A 14,393-nucleotide genomic window follows, 5' to 3' on the forward strand; every position below is an offset into this window, starting at 1 on the left:
GTCATTTTTAAAATGGTAACACTCTATTTATGAAGTCATTTGGTTGCTTAGTGATGCTTTCGAATTCGAATTTTTAAATCGACATTTTTATCGACTAAAATTTTAATCACACAAAGAAAATAATAGAATAATAGTCTTTTTACAGAAAAAGCCATCGCGGGACGCCTGGCAGATACGAAACATCAACATTATTAGAGAGTCGTACAGACACTTGCGCATGACTGTACACTAAAAGTTTATATAGCTAACGTAGTTACGTATATAATATTATCCTGTTCGATTAGAATATTTTGGAAAATTTTAAAATATAAAATCTTATATTACTTTGAGTAAAATATTTCCAAGCAAAATACGCACAACAATAAAAACCAATTGCACTTTTTGGATACATACGAAGAGAGTTAATTGTTTATACCAAAGTTTGTACCAAACTAGTAATTGTGATGCCAATGGAAGTAAAATTGCATTACAGTATATTTACAACAATATGATGTATTTCCACAATCATTTTGATTATTTTGATAGAAGAACATAAAAAAAACTTGTGAATTGTATTAATAGATTTTTATACAATTTAATGTAAAATATTTTAATTATCTTTAACGACGTAATTTAATTGATGGAAAAAGTTAATCTCTTGGATCGGTAAGGTAAAAACTAAAATATTTTCAACTTTATAAATAATCTTAGGTTTCTATTAATACTTTTTTGAAATGATATATATAAAAGTTATTTATAAAGTATATTAATAAAGTATATATTTGAAGGTAAAAGTCATATAAAATTCAATCATTTATTACGTTGAACGTAAACAGAACGAAAAACCTTTATTTTTCATAAATCTTAAATAAATTACTTATCGTTAATGACAATTAATACAAACATATTTCTTAATACGTAAATGACTTTTAATAAATTATTTTTAATAATATGGCTTCTCAAAAAGTGCTTTTTTAATCGAGTGCTAAATCGATATTAAATCTAATGTTGTTCATAACTATTGACTAGCAAATGACAACACTCAAACAATTTCAAATTTAACATTATGATATTAATACTATAGTTCTAACTTCAAGTTGAGACGCCGATGATCTTTAATATTATTGAAAAATCGTAGAAAACAAATTGTTAACGCGATAGTGTCAATAATATGGCGTCGTTAGAGCTTTTAACGCCTCATTTATCCAAGATAAAAATACCATCATCTCAGCAATTGATTTACAAGGATGAGTGTGTATATTCCTTTGACAACCCGGTGAGTTGCATTTTGTTTCTAACCTCTGGTATCTTATTAAAAAACAGATAACCAAAAAGGTAATTGACCTTTATAAAGTACCGTGTTTATTGAAAATACTTTAATTTGTGATGAAGTAGCTGCTTGTAAATTCAAATCAAATTTATATTGAATGCATTTGAATTAGCATTGAAATAAGAATGAACAAAAGCGAATTTAATCAAACTATATTTTATTTTAACAATATGTGAAATTTACGTAAAAAATATAAAATGAGTACCGTATGGTTCCATTCATGTCAAATAAAGGCTCCCCATCAACATTCCCATGTCAACCTAGGGCTAAGGTGATTTATTTAAAGCTTCAATAATCAGTCAATCGACTCTTATGGGCATGGAAATCTATCAACCAACCAGCAGGTTGAATATTTTTAAAGTAATAATATAATATATAGCATCTATTTCATTTTAATAGCTCTTAATCAAATACATATATGTTTTAAAAATATATGTTTAATTCATTTTATCATTGTTTGTATAAGTAAGTGTAAGTAACAGTTATACATTATTTAATTTGCATTTGACTTTTATTTAACAAAAAAATTAAATGTTCTAGAATCCAACTTAGTTTTCTCACTTATAGGTTGAATACTAATATTACCCATACAGATTACCAGTTTATTTATAATACTCATAAGTACACTTCTAAAAGGTTTTAATTAGAAATCATACAATACTTTTTATTACTTCAAGAATATATAAAGATGAATAACATAATATTCTGCTGTAATACTGAAACTGATAAAAACAAAATGAACATATTTTTGGTTCATACAGATCCTAAGATGGGACAATAACATTATCTTTAAAGTACCTTGTGTTCATGAAGTTTTTAACAGCCTGGTATACATTAGCAATAACATTGAACAAAGACATTCTAGTGCCGTGCATTGAGAAGGAACACATTATTAGTGACAGAAAAGTATCGAACATGACAGGAGTCCAGAATAATATATTGTACAAAAGTTCTCTGGTTACGTAAGTCTTGGCATTAGGTCGATTTATCTCCATAATATTGATTTTCATCAATATGACAGTTGAAATTGTAATCGGGACAAAGTAACTTATAAATGCTAGCACAAACATGTACAGTAACATACTTTTGTTGTCTGTAAAACATATCTTTGTACATTTTTCGTTGATCTTTGGTTGTCTAGGTGATTTTGTTGTATTTGTGAATTCAAAATCTGATTTATTGTTAAAATTCTTTAAAATATCTAATACATTGTTAATTATTGAATCTATTTTATCAGATGAATTTGTATCATGTCTTTCTCTTTCAATTACTTCTAAATAGTTTAACGGATCTGGAGTATACTTTCGTAAATCCGTTTCATTTATCCACTTACTAGTATTGAGTGTATAAACACAGTCTTTGCTTTTTAAATCTAACATTGCCATGCATGAATCTGCCATACTTCGAACTTCAACCATAGACATTTCCTTAACTCCCATTGGATACATAAACGAAGCAACCAGAATAGGTATAATCCACTGCAGAGCAATTGCTATGAAAGAGAAATATTTATTCCAGAATGTGCGTAATCTATTTAATTTTACCTTCCTCTCACTTCTAGAACTTTCTCCGATTTCTCGTACTAAGTCTTGTTCGTCTTTTATCTTAACGTCCTTTAACATTTTATAATGCATGTAATTATCAATGATAAGGCTCAGAAAACTATTAACTAAAGACACCACCAATGGGCCATAGCTTAGCAGAAGAGAGGAGAAACCACATCTCGAAGTCACATCCGTGCTCACACTCAGTCCTGCCATTCGTGATTCAACATCTCCCATTTCTATGTTGAGTGGATTAAGTTCGTAAACGGCTCGGCACAAAAAAGCGATACCAATACACATTATCAGAATATTTTCAGATAAGAGCACAGAAGAGAATTTGTTCTTACTGGTCACCACACTTCTCAGATTGAGTAAACTTATCCCAAATCCACATAATACAAGGAATACACCTAAGTACAAGTCAATGGTTTTGAACATTTTGTCGCGTGCTGTTCGATCGGGCGTGGCGACAGTTATGAACCACCATGATTTCGCAAGCTTCCGCACCGGGTGATAGCCATTATCAGCATGTAAATTATAGGGGCTGCTTAAAATGCAAACTTTAAATGGCGTAGTGAACTGTTCACATTAATTTTGAGGTGTAATTGGAACGCAACGACTTCGATATACTAATATATACTTAAAATATTTTTATGTAATAACTTTTTTTCTTTGTTACAGGAATCAGAGACAGGGTTGTATGTTTCGTTAACATCGTTCCTCGGCTTCGGCCGTAACTACGTAGAACAGTATTTCCAGAAGACTGGCAACGCTGTCTTCTTACACATATTTAGAGAGAAAAAGCCAGTAAGTTATCATCATATCAAAATGTATTCTATTTGGTTAGGGTATATTGTTTCCGAATTATCCGAAAGATTAAAATGAGACGTTTTATTATTTTGTGTTAATATCACCAGTATAATAATACCATAAATAGTTTGACATATATTTAAATAGTCGTCGCCTGCAGCTTCGCTCGCGTTTTAAGGATTACTTTCCAGGTGTTAGGTATAATTCGGTACAGTGTTTTAAGTGCAAAAGCATTACAGACAGACAGACGGAATTACTTTCATAATTTATAATAGTATAGATATGCTACACAGGGAGTTTGAAACCTTACAGTATGTTGTGAACATTACAAATAGTCTCAGGGTCAAACTTGATTCTGTCAGATCTCTTCTGACTATTGTATAATCTACCACCGAACTTGGTTGTTTGAGGTACGTTAGATATGTAGATATTCGATATAATGATATTTTTTTTATACAAGCTGTTCTTTCCCAACAATATGTTTTCTCATAAATGCCGAAATTTATGTTTCATTGTTTTATATGCCTTTTACCTTATCCAGGTCTTAGATTACCTCAATATATTATTTTATTACGATGGGTTCAGTGGCATAGACAGAATTACATATATTATGACGTTTTGAATTTCACAGATACCAGAACCAGAACAAACCGGCGATGGTCCAGAGAAAAAGATCACGCGTCTGGCGATTGGTGTCGAGGGGGGTTTTGACCCAGATTGTGGTAAACCAAAGTTTACGTACACAGACCATTACAATGTGGTTGTGTTGCCTGGATTCCACACATTCCCTTGGCCGAACGATACATTACCTGATGTGGTAAGTTTGTGCATTTGACTTCTCTATTTGTAATAAATCATTTATCTAAATATAATATGGCACCGTAGTCAGGGATTGAAGTAATGTTTTTAAATGAATGCCTAAAAGGTTGCATGCGTTAATTTCGAAATAAATAAATTGAATATTTTCAGATTATAGGCTTATATTGTATATCTTTCTAGCATTATTTATTGTTATAATTGTTTAAAACCTTACAATTGACAAATTAAATATCGAAGTTTTTGTCCGGAGTTTGTCTAGATTGAAAGGATCTCGTTTTCTGGGTGACGTAAAAAGTGGGCGTCCTCTCAAAGACGATTGCGCCACGTTTTTTGAGCCCAATAGTATTAAAAACATTTCAACGCTCTGAGTGCACACTCTAAGTGCGCGCGCTTTTGTATAGAGCAAGTGAACTTGAATTTGTGGACTAGTTCCGTCAGAGCGCAAATTTCGCGACATAGCTTCCAAAATTAGTAGACGAGTCTTGGAGTGATAAAGACTGTGTATTGGCAAAAGGTAGTCGCATATTATCGAATGCGAATCGGGAATTTGGTGATTGACTAAATTATAATAATTTTCGATCTTAATTTTTCAAAACTGTTACAGTATAATATGGTCTTTAGATTGGAGTGCTTGGAACAAATTATTCATAAGATCGCCTAATTTACCATGCTAGTCAATAATAATCAATAATTATATATTATGTTTCTTTTTATGGTTCATAGGTAAAGCAATCGGTGCAAGGAGTCTTAGAGGCCGAGTCGCCATTCAAAATCGCTGAAATGGAAGCTTTGCAGGGCACTTGGGATGGAGAGAAACGTGAAGTCTCTGTGTAAGTTACTATAAACTAGATATTCTTTAAAGTCTCAAAGCAAATCGACAACATATAGAAACTTTTTCGATGATGTTCAAACAAAAAGAAGTTATGCACTGACAAATTACATCTTTAAAAATTAAATTAAAATTGTTACCAAACCCATACTTTTACGTTTACGTTTATATACTTTGCGAACTTAGTATAAGAAGGAAAATATTTATATTGTTTTAATAAAGTACCTTTTACGATTTTTGGTACATATTGAGTCATATAGCAATAAGTACATTTTCAGAAGCTAAAATATTGTTAACATTTAATCCAAATTTTTACATAAAAGACATTTTAAATTTATTTGTGTGTTACCGCTGATCTGAAGTATATGAGTATAACACAGAAATAGATTATGTCATGTATACTTTTATTTCAATAGAATTTGATTGAAGATGACTTACTTATTTTTTATCTTTTTAGTCACTCTGTGAGCTTAAAGCAGTTAGACAATGGAGTGAAGGTGCCTCCATCTGGATGGAAGTGTGATAAATGTGATCTCACAAACAATCTCTGGCTCAACCTCACCGATGGGTCTATACTCTGTGGAAGACGCTTCTTCGATGGTTCTGGGGGAAACGATCATGCTGTAAGAATATACCTTGTTTTCACACAAATTTTTATAAAATCAAAAATATGTACTACTTTTCTGTGAACTACATAAGTTTTCAATATAATTATTATCATTATGTAACAAGCACAACTTACAACCAATTTATCCATCTATACTAATATTTTTTTTGTTTTTTCGTTAATTGCATTTGTTTGGTTAATCTTTAACTAAAAAACTATTAAACCAATATATAAACTCTATACCAGAAATTGACTAAGTGAAATGTTTTATTATTATTAAAGTGTTAATATATGTATATAATATGTATGTGATTTTTAATTCAGTTTATGTAAAATTTTAAAGGTGGAACATTATCGTCAAACTGGCTACCCATTAGCTGTGAAGCTGGGCACCATCACAGCGGACGGCAAGGGCGATGTGTACTCCTATGCAGAGGACGACATGGTTGAGGATCCGTACTTAGCTGACCATCTGAAACATTTCGGTATTAATGTGCAACAACTTCAGAAGGTGTGTACTTTATATATTTTCTGTACATAATTATTGACTGTGTGAATTGTGTATAATGAAATTTTTCTTTTTTTTTATTCCATGAATAACAATATGTCCTCTAGACAAGCAATAGTTAATATGGTTCAGTAGTTTATACTGAACATTTTGTTGAATACAAGTTCAAACCGGGACAAACATCACTTAATGTTATATGCTTAAATTGCAAACATCGTAAGGAGACCTGCATGACACACATATTTCTGCCAATTATTATTGAACCTTGAATGAAGACATATCTTAACATCTACAATAGTATAACATATTTTATAAAAACTTGTGTTTATCCACTTGTGAAGAGGAGAGTATGTACACCCTTTTAATACCCCAGACAATGTGTATGGAAAATTTAATGATTATTGGTTGTTTTGTTAAGATGTGAAAATGTAACAAACATATTTTGTCATTTATAATAATAGGATTAGGATACATACTACACCTTTTATATTTTAATAATAGATATATTGTATTTGTTATTTATTGTAAATATAATTTAGTTCAAATCACTAATTCCAGACTGACAAATCAATGGTGGAATTGGAGCTGGAACTAAATCGTCGTACGGGAGAATGGAACACTCTTCAGGAATCCGGCAGTGACCTGCGACCGCTGCATGGACCTTCACTCACTGGACTGAACAATTTGGGCAATTCATGCTACATCAATAGTGTTGTACAGGTAAGAAATAATTTCTGCAAATACAAGCATTTTTGTTTGAACTTATATATAAAGAACTTGTGAATATATTAGTTAATTTGACTTTAAGGTCCTATTCCGAATGCCTGACTTCGTGCGACGGTACGTCGAAGGAGCACCCGAAATATTCTCCACCTTCCCCGAAGATCCTGCTAATGATTTCAACGTGCAGACGTTAGTTCCTATTTTATTTTTTGACATTACGTAATTACACACTTGTTCCTACAATCTCCATACAATCTAAACTACATAATAAAAATATATATTAAATATTATAGTAGTCGATGACGTGCTATCTCAGACGCACACTATTGTTGCCTTCCACGACTATGAGACTGTGTGGTATTCCAGCGCGAAGCTCGGCGTGGGGCTGGTGTCGGGGCGCTACTCGTTCCCGGGCGCGGACGGCGCGCAGGCCGGCGTGTCGGCGCACATGTTCCGCCGCGTCGTGGGCCGCGGACACCCCGAGTTCACCAGCAAGCGCCAGCAGGATGCGCACGAGTTCTATCTGCATCTACTGACACTCATCGAGGTCGGTCGGCCGTTTCAGCGATTTTCCATTTAGCTAATTTATTTAAATTGATGCGGTTCATTGTTTATTTAAAGAAAACTGTATGTTATTTTATTTTCTTTGTAATCATAGTCAATAAATATTTATATTTAAAAAAATAAATAATAATTATACGACGATTGCAAAAGTCATGTCATTAATTTCATATACTATAGTATTTATGTTCATATATTGTACAAATAAATGTAAACTGAATTTCTATAAAAAATCACGTTCGTAAATCCAGCGTCACAGCCGTCACCGCTCGGACCCGGCCGAGTGCCTGCGCTTCGCCGTGGAGGAGCGCGTGCAGTGCGGCGCGTCGCAGGCCGTGCGCTACACGGCGCGCGCCGAGCGCCACCTGCCGCTGCCCGTGCCGCTCGCCGCCGCCACCAACGCGCCGCAGCTGCGCGACTACGAGCTGCGCCGCGCGCGCGCCGAGGCGGCCGGCCAGCGCCTGTGAGTGTGCCGCCCGTCCGCCGCTATCGTCTGTGTGCTACTCCACGGCATACTAACTCTTCGATCACGCTAGCCCCGGTCGAAGGTCATGTCTTTGTTGATTTCAGTGACTCGTCCCAAATGGTCCGGCCTCAAATCCCGTTCCAAGCGTGTCTAGACAGCTTCATGAAGGAGGAGACCGTCGAGCAGTTCTTCAGCTCGGCCGTCAATAAAAAAGTCACTGCCAGAAAGTGAGTAGAAAGAAAAGCTACTTAATCAGTATTATATGTTTTTACCACTCCCTTTAAATTTTAATAGATGTAGAAGATTTCAATATACAAATTAGTCTATAAAATTATATACCCAAAAAAAAATATGCTATTAAAAAAAGATTTTATTAATTTATAGGATAACACGTCTAGCTACTTTCCCAGACTACTTACTAATACAGTTGAAGAAATTTACAATCAAGGAGGACTGGACGCCCGCGAAGCTCGACGTAGCAGTGGACATGCCGTGGGAGGTTAGCGAATAATAAATAATAAAACAAAAATAATATGTTTGCTTACAAAATTCTAGTCAAGTGCATATCACATTCCCTTATGTTTTGTTAAAAAAAAAATAGAGGAAACATTTCATTTATACTCATGTCTAAATAAGTAGTATTATACTATAAATAGTTTTATTTGATTATAATTACGCAGTACAGTATGTACATATTTGCAGACGTAAGTAAAAATCGTAGTTACTGGCCTTCAATTTGAATTGACTGAAACCATTATAATTAGAAAAGTGTATTCTACCCCACATATGAGTAATAGTCAGGTCCCGTGATCAGGTGGACCTAGGCGTGCTGCGCGGGCGCGGCGTGCAGGCGGGCGAGGCGCTGCTGCCGGACGCGCCGCCCGACGCGCCCGCACCCGTCTTCGACGAGGCGCTGCTCGCCAAGCTCGTCAGTACCACTGCGTTATCTGAACATTCGTTTTGAACACGGCTTAAGTTAACTTTGCTAGATGGTATGTTGTCTGTGTATTATTAGGATACTTATAATAAGCATTTCTTACAGTTGGACATGGGATTCCCAGTTGAAGCTTGTAAAAAGTCATTATATTACACAAACAATTCTGGCATGGAAGCAGCCTCCAACTGGCTCATGGAACACATGACTGATTGGGACTTTGATAATAAGTTTGAGCCACCCGGCTCACAGAACACAGGTATTTAATCTCTTATATCATTTTTCAAATATTTTGAACTGCATTCATTCTAGTGCTTTCTTAGATTTGATTTTGATTTGATAAAATAAGATTTGAATAGTAAGAAATTGAAATACTTGTGATATAAAAATTTGTTCCATTTAATAAATATTCCATTTAGTTGTAACTATTTTTTTTGCTCCTTTCTTCATAAAATACTGGTAACCTTCGTTTATAGACTAACAAAAAAAAGACTGGCTCATTAAAACCATTGACTCCTATTACTGGATGAATCTGTCTCTATCTTCTCTTTCTAAAGCTTAAATACAAATATAATATAAGCAATAAGCCAATTCTGATAATGACAAAAGGAATTCATTTTGTATGTTATTTTAAGGCGCAAGTGCAAATGCGACTGTAGATGAGGCGAGTGTGGAGCAGATCACGAGTATGGGTTTCACGAGAACTCAGGCTGCCAGAGCACTGAGAGCCACTGATGGTGATGTGGCCAGGGCACTGGACTGGATTTTCAGCCATGCTGATCAACTAGACAGTGAAGAGCTACCCACTGCACCCGTCCAGGATAGAACTCTGGGCTGCAGGGATGGACCGGAGAGTAAGTTTGCCTGCATGTTTTGATTTCTAGATGAATTGATTTGTTGCAGACAATCAGGTAAATGGGACAGATTTCATCACATAGAAATATTATGACATTGATATGTTAAAGAGTTTAAATATGGGATTTTGTGTTATATTTAGGGACTGCCTGTGATATGTAATAAAAAATCACTCTCTCTCTGTCTATCTGTTGATCTTCCAGCCCAAACCACTAAACCAAATTTGATGAAATTTGTTATAACTTCTTTTACTTAAACTCCAAGTACACAGGCTTACATATTTTTATGCTTAAACCTGACGACCAACCTTTAAAAAGCGTGCGAAGACGAAGACGACAACCAGTTGTTAATATTCTAAATTTACTCAAAGATATATTGAAGTTTTGCAAGTGGTAGTGTCACACTGCATACTTTAGGGTTGCAGCCGAATGGGTCGGCACACCCGGGGAAGTACCACTCTCTCACTTAAAACCGGCGTAAAGTGGTAGCTATGCTACCGCGTTTCGTCTGGTATGTGAGAGTTTTCCTTCATTCCTTTGTACCACGAGCTGGGGTGTGCGTTTACGTCAGAGATGATATCTGCTCTCGACGCCTCGGCATACTTGAAGGACAGGACCTATCGATTATCTGGCTGCGTGTAGATTGTGACGACCATCAACGCGTGCCTTTATAGGTCCCATAGCGGTTATGCCGAAACCGACCGACTGGTCGAGCACGTCCAAATAGCTACAGATTCCGTGCTGCAGCAGATCCCATCCGCAGAGATCGTAGTTCTTGGCGATTTTAATGCCCTCCATGCCGAATGGCTTGGATCACGCACTACCGATCATGCGGGTAGATCTGTTCTCGACTTCGCTTTAGCATATAATTAGACACAACTGGTCACCTCGCCAACGCGAATACCAGACGTAGAGGATCATACACCTTCCCTGTTGAACCTTCTGCTGACTTCCCATCCGGATAGCTATCAGGTTATCGTCGATCCCCCTTTGGGCTCGTAGGACCACTGTCTCGTTCGGAGTAAAGTGCCGGTTGCGCGGTAGTCACGACCTCGTTTCGTGGGCTGCCGCCGCGTGTGGCACTACAATTTAGCAGATTGGGATGGGATGCGGTCCTTCTTTGCATCCTACCCATGGGGGCAGGTTTGTTTCTCGCCGGATGATCCGAGCGTTATTGCTGACTCTGTCGCCGATGTGGTGCTTCAGGGTATGGAACTGTTCATTCCATATTCTTTGGTGCCCATCGGTGGCAAGTCCCAGCCCTGGTTTGGTCGTTTCTGCAAAACGGCCTCACGCCGAAAATGGGAACGTTACCATGACTGGGCTAACGCAGGCGTCTCGTGATGTAAAGACCAGCGCATTCAGAAAGGAATATAACTCTGCCTCTAGGTCCTTCAAAAACATGATCGCTAAGGCGAAAACGGAGTACATTGGCAGAATTGGCGAGAGACTGGTGCGCCTCCCTTCAGGAATACGTGCGTTCTGGTCTCTCGCTAAGGCTGTTTTAGGGAATTTCTGTCAGCTTTCCTTTCCATCTCTGCACAAGGACGGTGAGTTATTAGCCCATATCGCGAAGGAGAAAGCTGTTCTTTTAGGCTCTCTCTTCGCGTCGAATTCGACTCTGGATGACCAAGGAAATTCACCACCAACAATCCCGCAATGTAATACCACGTTAAATTCCGGCAAAGTGCAGTTCGTAAAGCACTTCTTTCCTTGAACATTCATAAGTCGAGTGGACCCGATGATATCCCTCCAATCGTGCTACGGACATGTGCTCCCGAGTTGGTACCTGTCTTAACGCGTCTTTTCCGGCAATCCTACGCATTAGGCGTCGTCCCGATCTCCTGGAAGACTGCTTTGGTGCATCCGATTCCTAAAAAGGGTAACCGCTCAGACCCGTTCAATTATAGGCCTATAGCCATCACCCCCTTGTTCTCCAAGGTAATGGAGTCCATTGTAAACTGCCAGCTCCTGCGGTATCTAGAGGAGTGCCAGCTGATTAGTGACCGCCAGTACGGTTTTCGTCAGGTTCGCTCAGCCGGTGATCTTTTAGTTTACCTTACTCATAAATGGGCGGAAGCAGTTGAGAGCAGGGGGGAGGCATTAGCAGCTAGTCTGGACATAGCGAAGGCCTTCGATCGCGTGTGGCACAAAGCGCTTCTTTCGAAGTTTCCCTCCTATGGGCTTCCCGGGAAATTATGCAATTGGATTACCAGCTTTTTGGCAGATCGGAGCATCAAGGTCGTTGTCGACGGTGCATGCTCCGAACAAAAATCCAACAAAAAAGTATCCAACGTAGAGCAGCTCGAATTATCGACGATCAAGCCCTTTTTGATCTGCTCGATCCTTTGGCTCTGCGTAGAGATGTTGGATCACTGCATCTTCTACCGAATTTTCCACGGGGAATGTTCCGAGGAATTGTTTGGATTGATCCCGGTAGCTGAATTTCACCTTCGGACATCTCGTCAAAATTCTAAATTTCACCCGCACCACTTAGATGTCCGAAAATTCACAACAGCGCGATTTTTAAGGCATTTTCTGCCTCGCATAACCACTGCGGAACCAGCTTTCGCCGGCGGTTTTTCCGAACCGATACGACTTGGGAACCTTCAAGAAAAGAGCGTATTTATTCCTTAAAGGCCTTAAACGCACCTGCAACACCAGGGGGGTTGCAGGTGCAGATGTCCATGGGCAGTGGTAATCACTTTCCATCAGATGAGCTTCCTGCTCGTTTGCCTATAACATAAAAAAAAAAAGAAAAAACTAAGTTGTTATGAAAATATTCTAGGACCGAATACTACGACTTCTATATTTGTTTTCCATAAACAGTTGCACAGTTGAGGCCGCAATGTATTATTATCTTTATTGTATTGTTTCAGAATACAAGCTTGTTGCATTTATTTCGCACATGGGCACGTCAACAATGGTCGGTCACTATGTCTGTCATATTCTACACGAAGGAAGATGGGTCATATTCAATGACAACAAGGTAATAAGCCTATAAAATATTTTTCTTTATATACAATATTAATTTTAAAATGGAGAAAAAGTCAGTTTCTGAAAACCAAATATGTAAATTAAATAATCATTTATAATATGAAATTAGTTGTTCAAGTGATAAAGCAAATCTGCAACCTAATCGAAATTAAGTGATTAAGGTTGATTATAGAAACCTCTTAAAATTTCGTTTATTATATCTATAAAACTTTCTCGGGAACCGGGAACAAACCCTTTACTGATTACATTATGCTCAAATATTGACTTTTGTTTCAGGTGGCTCTCTCAGAAAACCCTCCCAAAGATCTCGGATATTTATATCTTTACGAAAGGCTGTGATGTTTAGCGAGTGATCATTTAGCACCAAAAATGATATCAAGATGTCTTAGACTGCGCTAATGTGTTTTAAACAATTTTAAGGTGTACTAATTAATACTTTAGCGACTATTTATTTAAAATACAAAGATTTATTAGGTATTAAAAATGTCTTAACTAACTAAAGAAATACGTTTGTTTATCTCTATACCAAAAATGGTTGGTAATCTGCTTTTACTGTAATTGTTTTTTTAATATTAAATACAAGCTCAATGTTCAATGCTTTTTTTTCTTTTATCTAGCAAAGTTTTTCTTTTAATATACCATGTTAGTTTACATTATGTATGTTAATAAAATTTGTTGCTAAATAAATATATATTATTGTATTATTAGAACTAATAAATAATTGTGAGAGAGTGTATTATGAATACTTATGTAAAAATATTTGAAATTGATGTCAAAATATAAAATAATCCTAGTGTTTAAAATGGAATAGACAACGAAATTAAAAATAAAAACGATATTTTGTAGTTTTCTTCTTGGTAAATAGAGCAACTTTAATTGGACTTTAATTGAACTTCATACAGTTAAACAAGTATTAAAATATTTGATAATTGGCTTAATATTTATATACTGCTTATATATATGAGTATGTGTTACTCACCGGAAACCGAGTGCCGGAATACACACGAAAAAACCAGCGGTATCCTCTCCGTCCCTGCGAAGAGCGTCACGGGATCGCTTGTGCATACAACCGTGACACCCCGATGGTTAGCCCGCCTATGCGAGCCATCAATCTAAAGGAATTCTCGCAGTAAAGGGAACCCCTAGTCCCTGCGACGCTTAAGAACATCCCAAATGGTTACACCATACAGAGCGCTGGCATAGTGATTCCGGCCCTCCCACGTTGGGTAGGTGGCGGCCCAAGGCAGCAGCGGCGTTGATGAGCTTCGGGCAAAGTTAGACAAAGTTCTGCCTGAAGCCCCAATATTAATATAGTTCTAGTTTAATTATAAAGCATTTTTCGTGTTTTTAACAAATGTTGTAAGAGATTTTGAGTGATAACTTTAAGTAGTATAATTTATTATACTGATGAGGACAAGGGTCCTTTCATCGT

At 36.7% G+C, this 14,393-nt stretch overlaps 1 protein-coding gene across 1 annotated transcript; it reads left to right on the top strand.

Annotated features, from left to right (window-relative positions):
• The first annotated feature begins 1,014 nt into the window (after positions 1–1,014).
• LOC113393746 (ubiquitin carboxyl-terminal hydrolase 5) lies at positions 1,015–13,799 on the top strand. Its single transcript, XM_026630789.2, has 17 exons — positions 1,015–1,255; positions 3,535–3,660; positions 4,295–4,480; positions 5,206–5,312; positions 5,769–5,934; positions 6,262–6,429; positions 6,985–7,146; positions 7,235–7,338; positions 7,516–7,696; positions 7,962–8,173; positions 8,281–8,403; positions 8,561–8,675; positions 8,991–9,104; positions 9,219–9,369; positions 9,746–9,964; positions 12,844–12,953; positions 13,238–13,799. Exons 1-17 carry the CDS (start codon positions 1,151–1,153, stop codon positions 13,298–13,300), a joined length of 2,412 nt encoding a protein of 803 aa, XP_026486574.1. The 5' UTR covers positions 1,015–1,150; the 3' UTR covers positions 13,301–13,799.
• Positions 13,800–14,393: the final 594 nt, after the last annotated feature.

Source organism: Vanessa tameamea, chromosome 13 (genome assembly GCF_037043105.1).
Source record: "Vanessa tameamea isolate UH-Manoa-2023 chromosome 13, ilVanTame1 primary haplotype, whole genome shotgun sequence".
Taxonomy (NCBI): domain Eukaryota; kingdom Metazoa; phylum Arthropoda; class Insecta; order Lepidoptera; family Nymphalidae; genus Vanessa; species Vanessa tameamea.

Coding starts and splice junctions, on each gene's coding strand:
- LOC113393746 (XM_026630789.2), top strand. CDS start 1,151: ATGGCGTCGTTAGAGCTTTTAACGCCTCATTTATCCAAGATAAAAATA. Junction 7,697..7,961: donor ATCTACTGACACTCATCGAG/GTCGGTCGGCCG, acceptor TCGTAAATCCAG/CGTCACAGCCGTCACCGCTC. Junction 8,404..8,560: donor AAAAAAGTCACTGCCAGAAA/GTGAGTAGAAAG, acceptor ATTAATTTATAG/GATAACACGTCTAGCTACTT.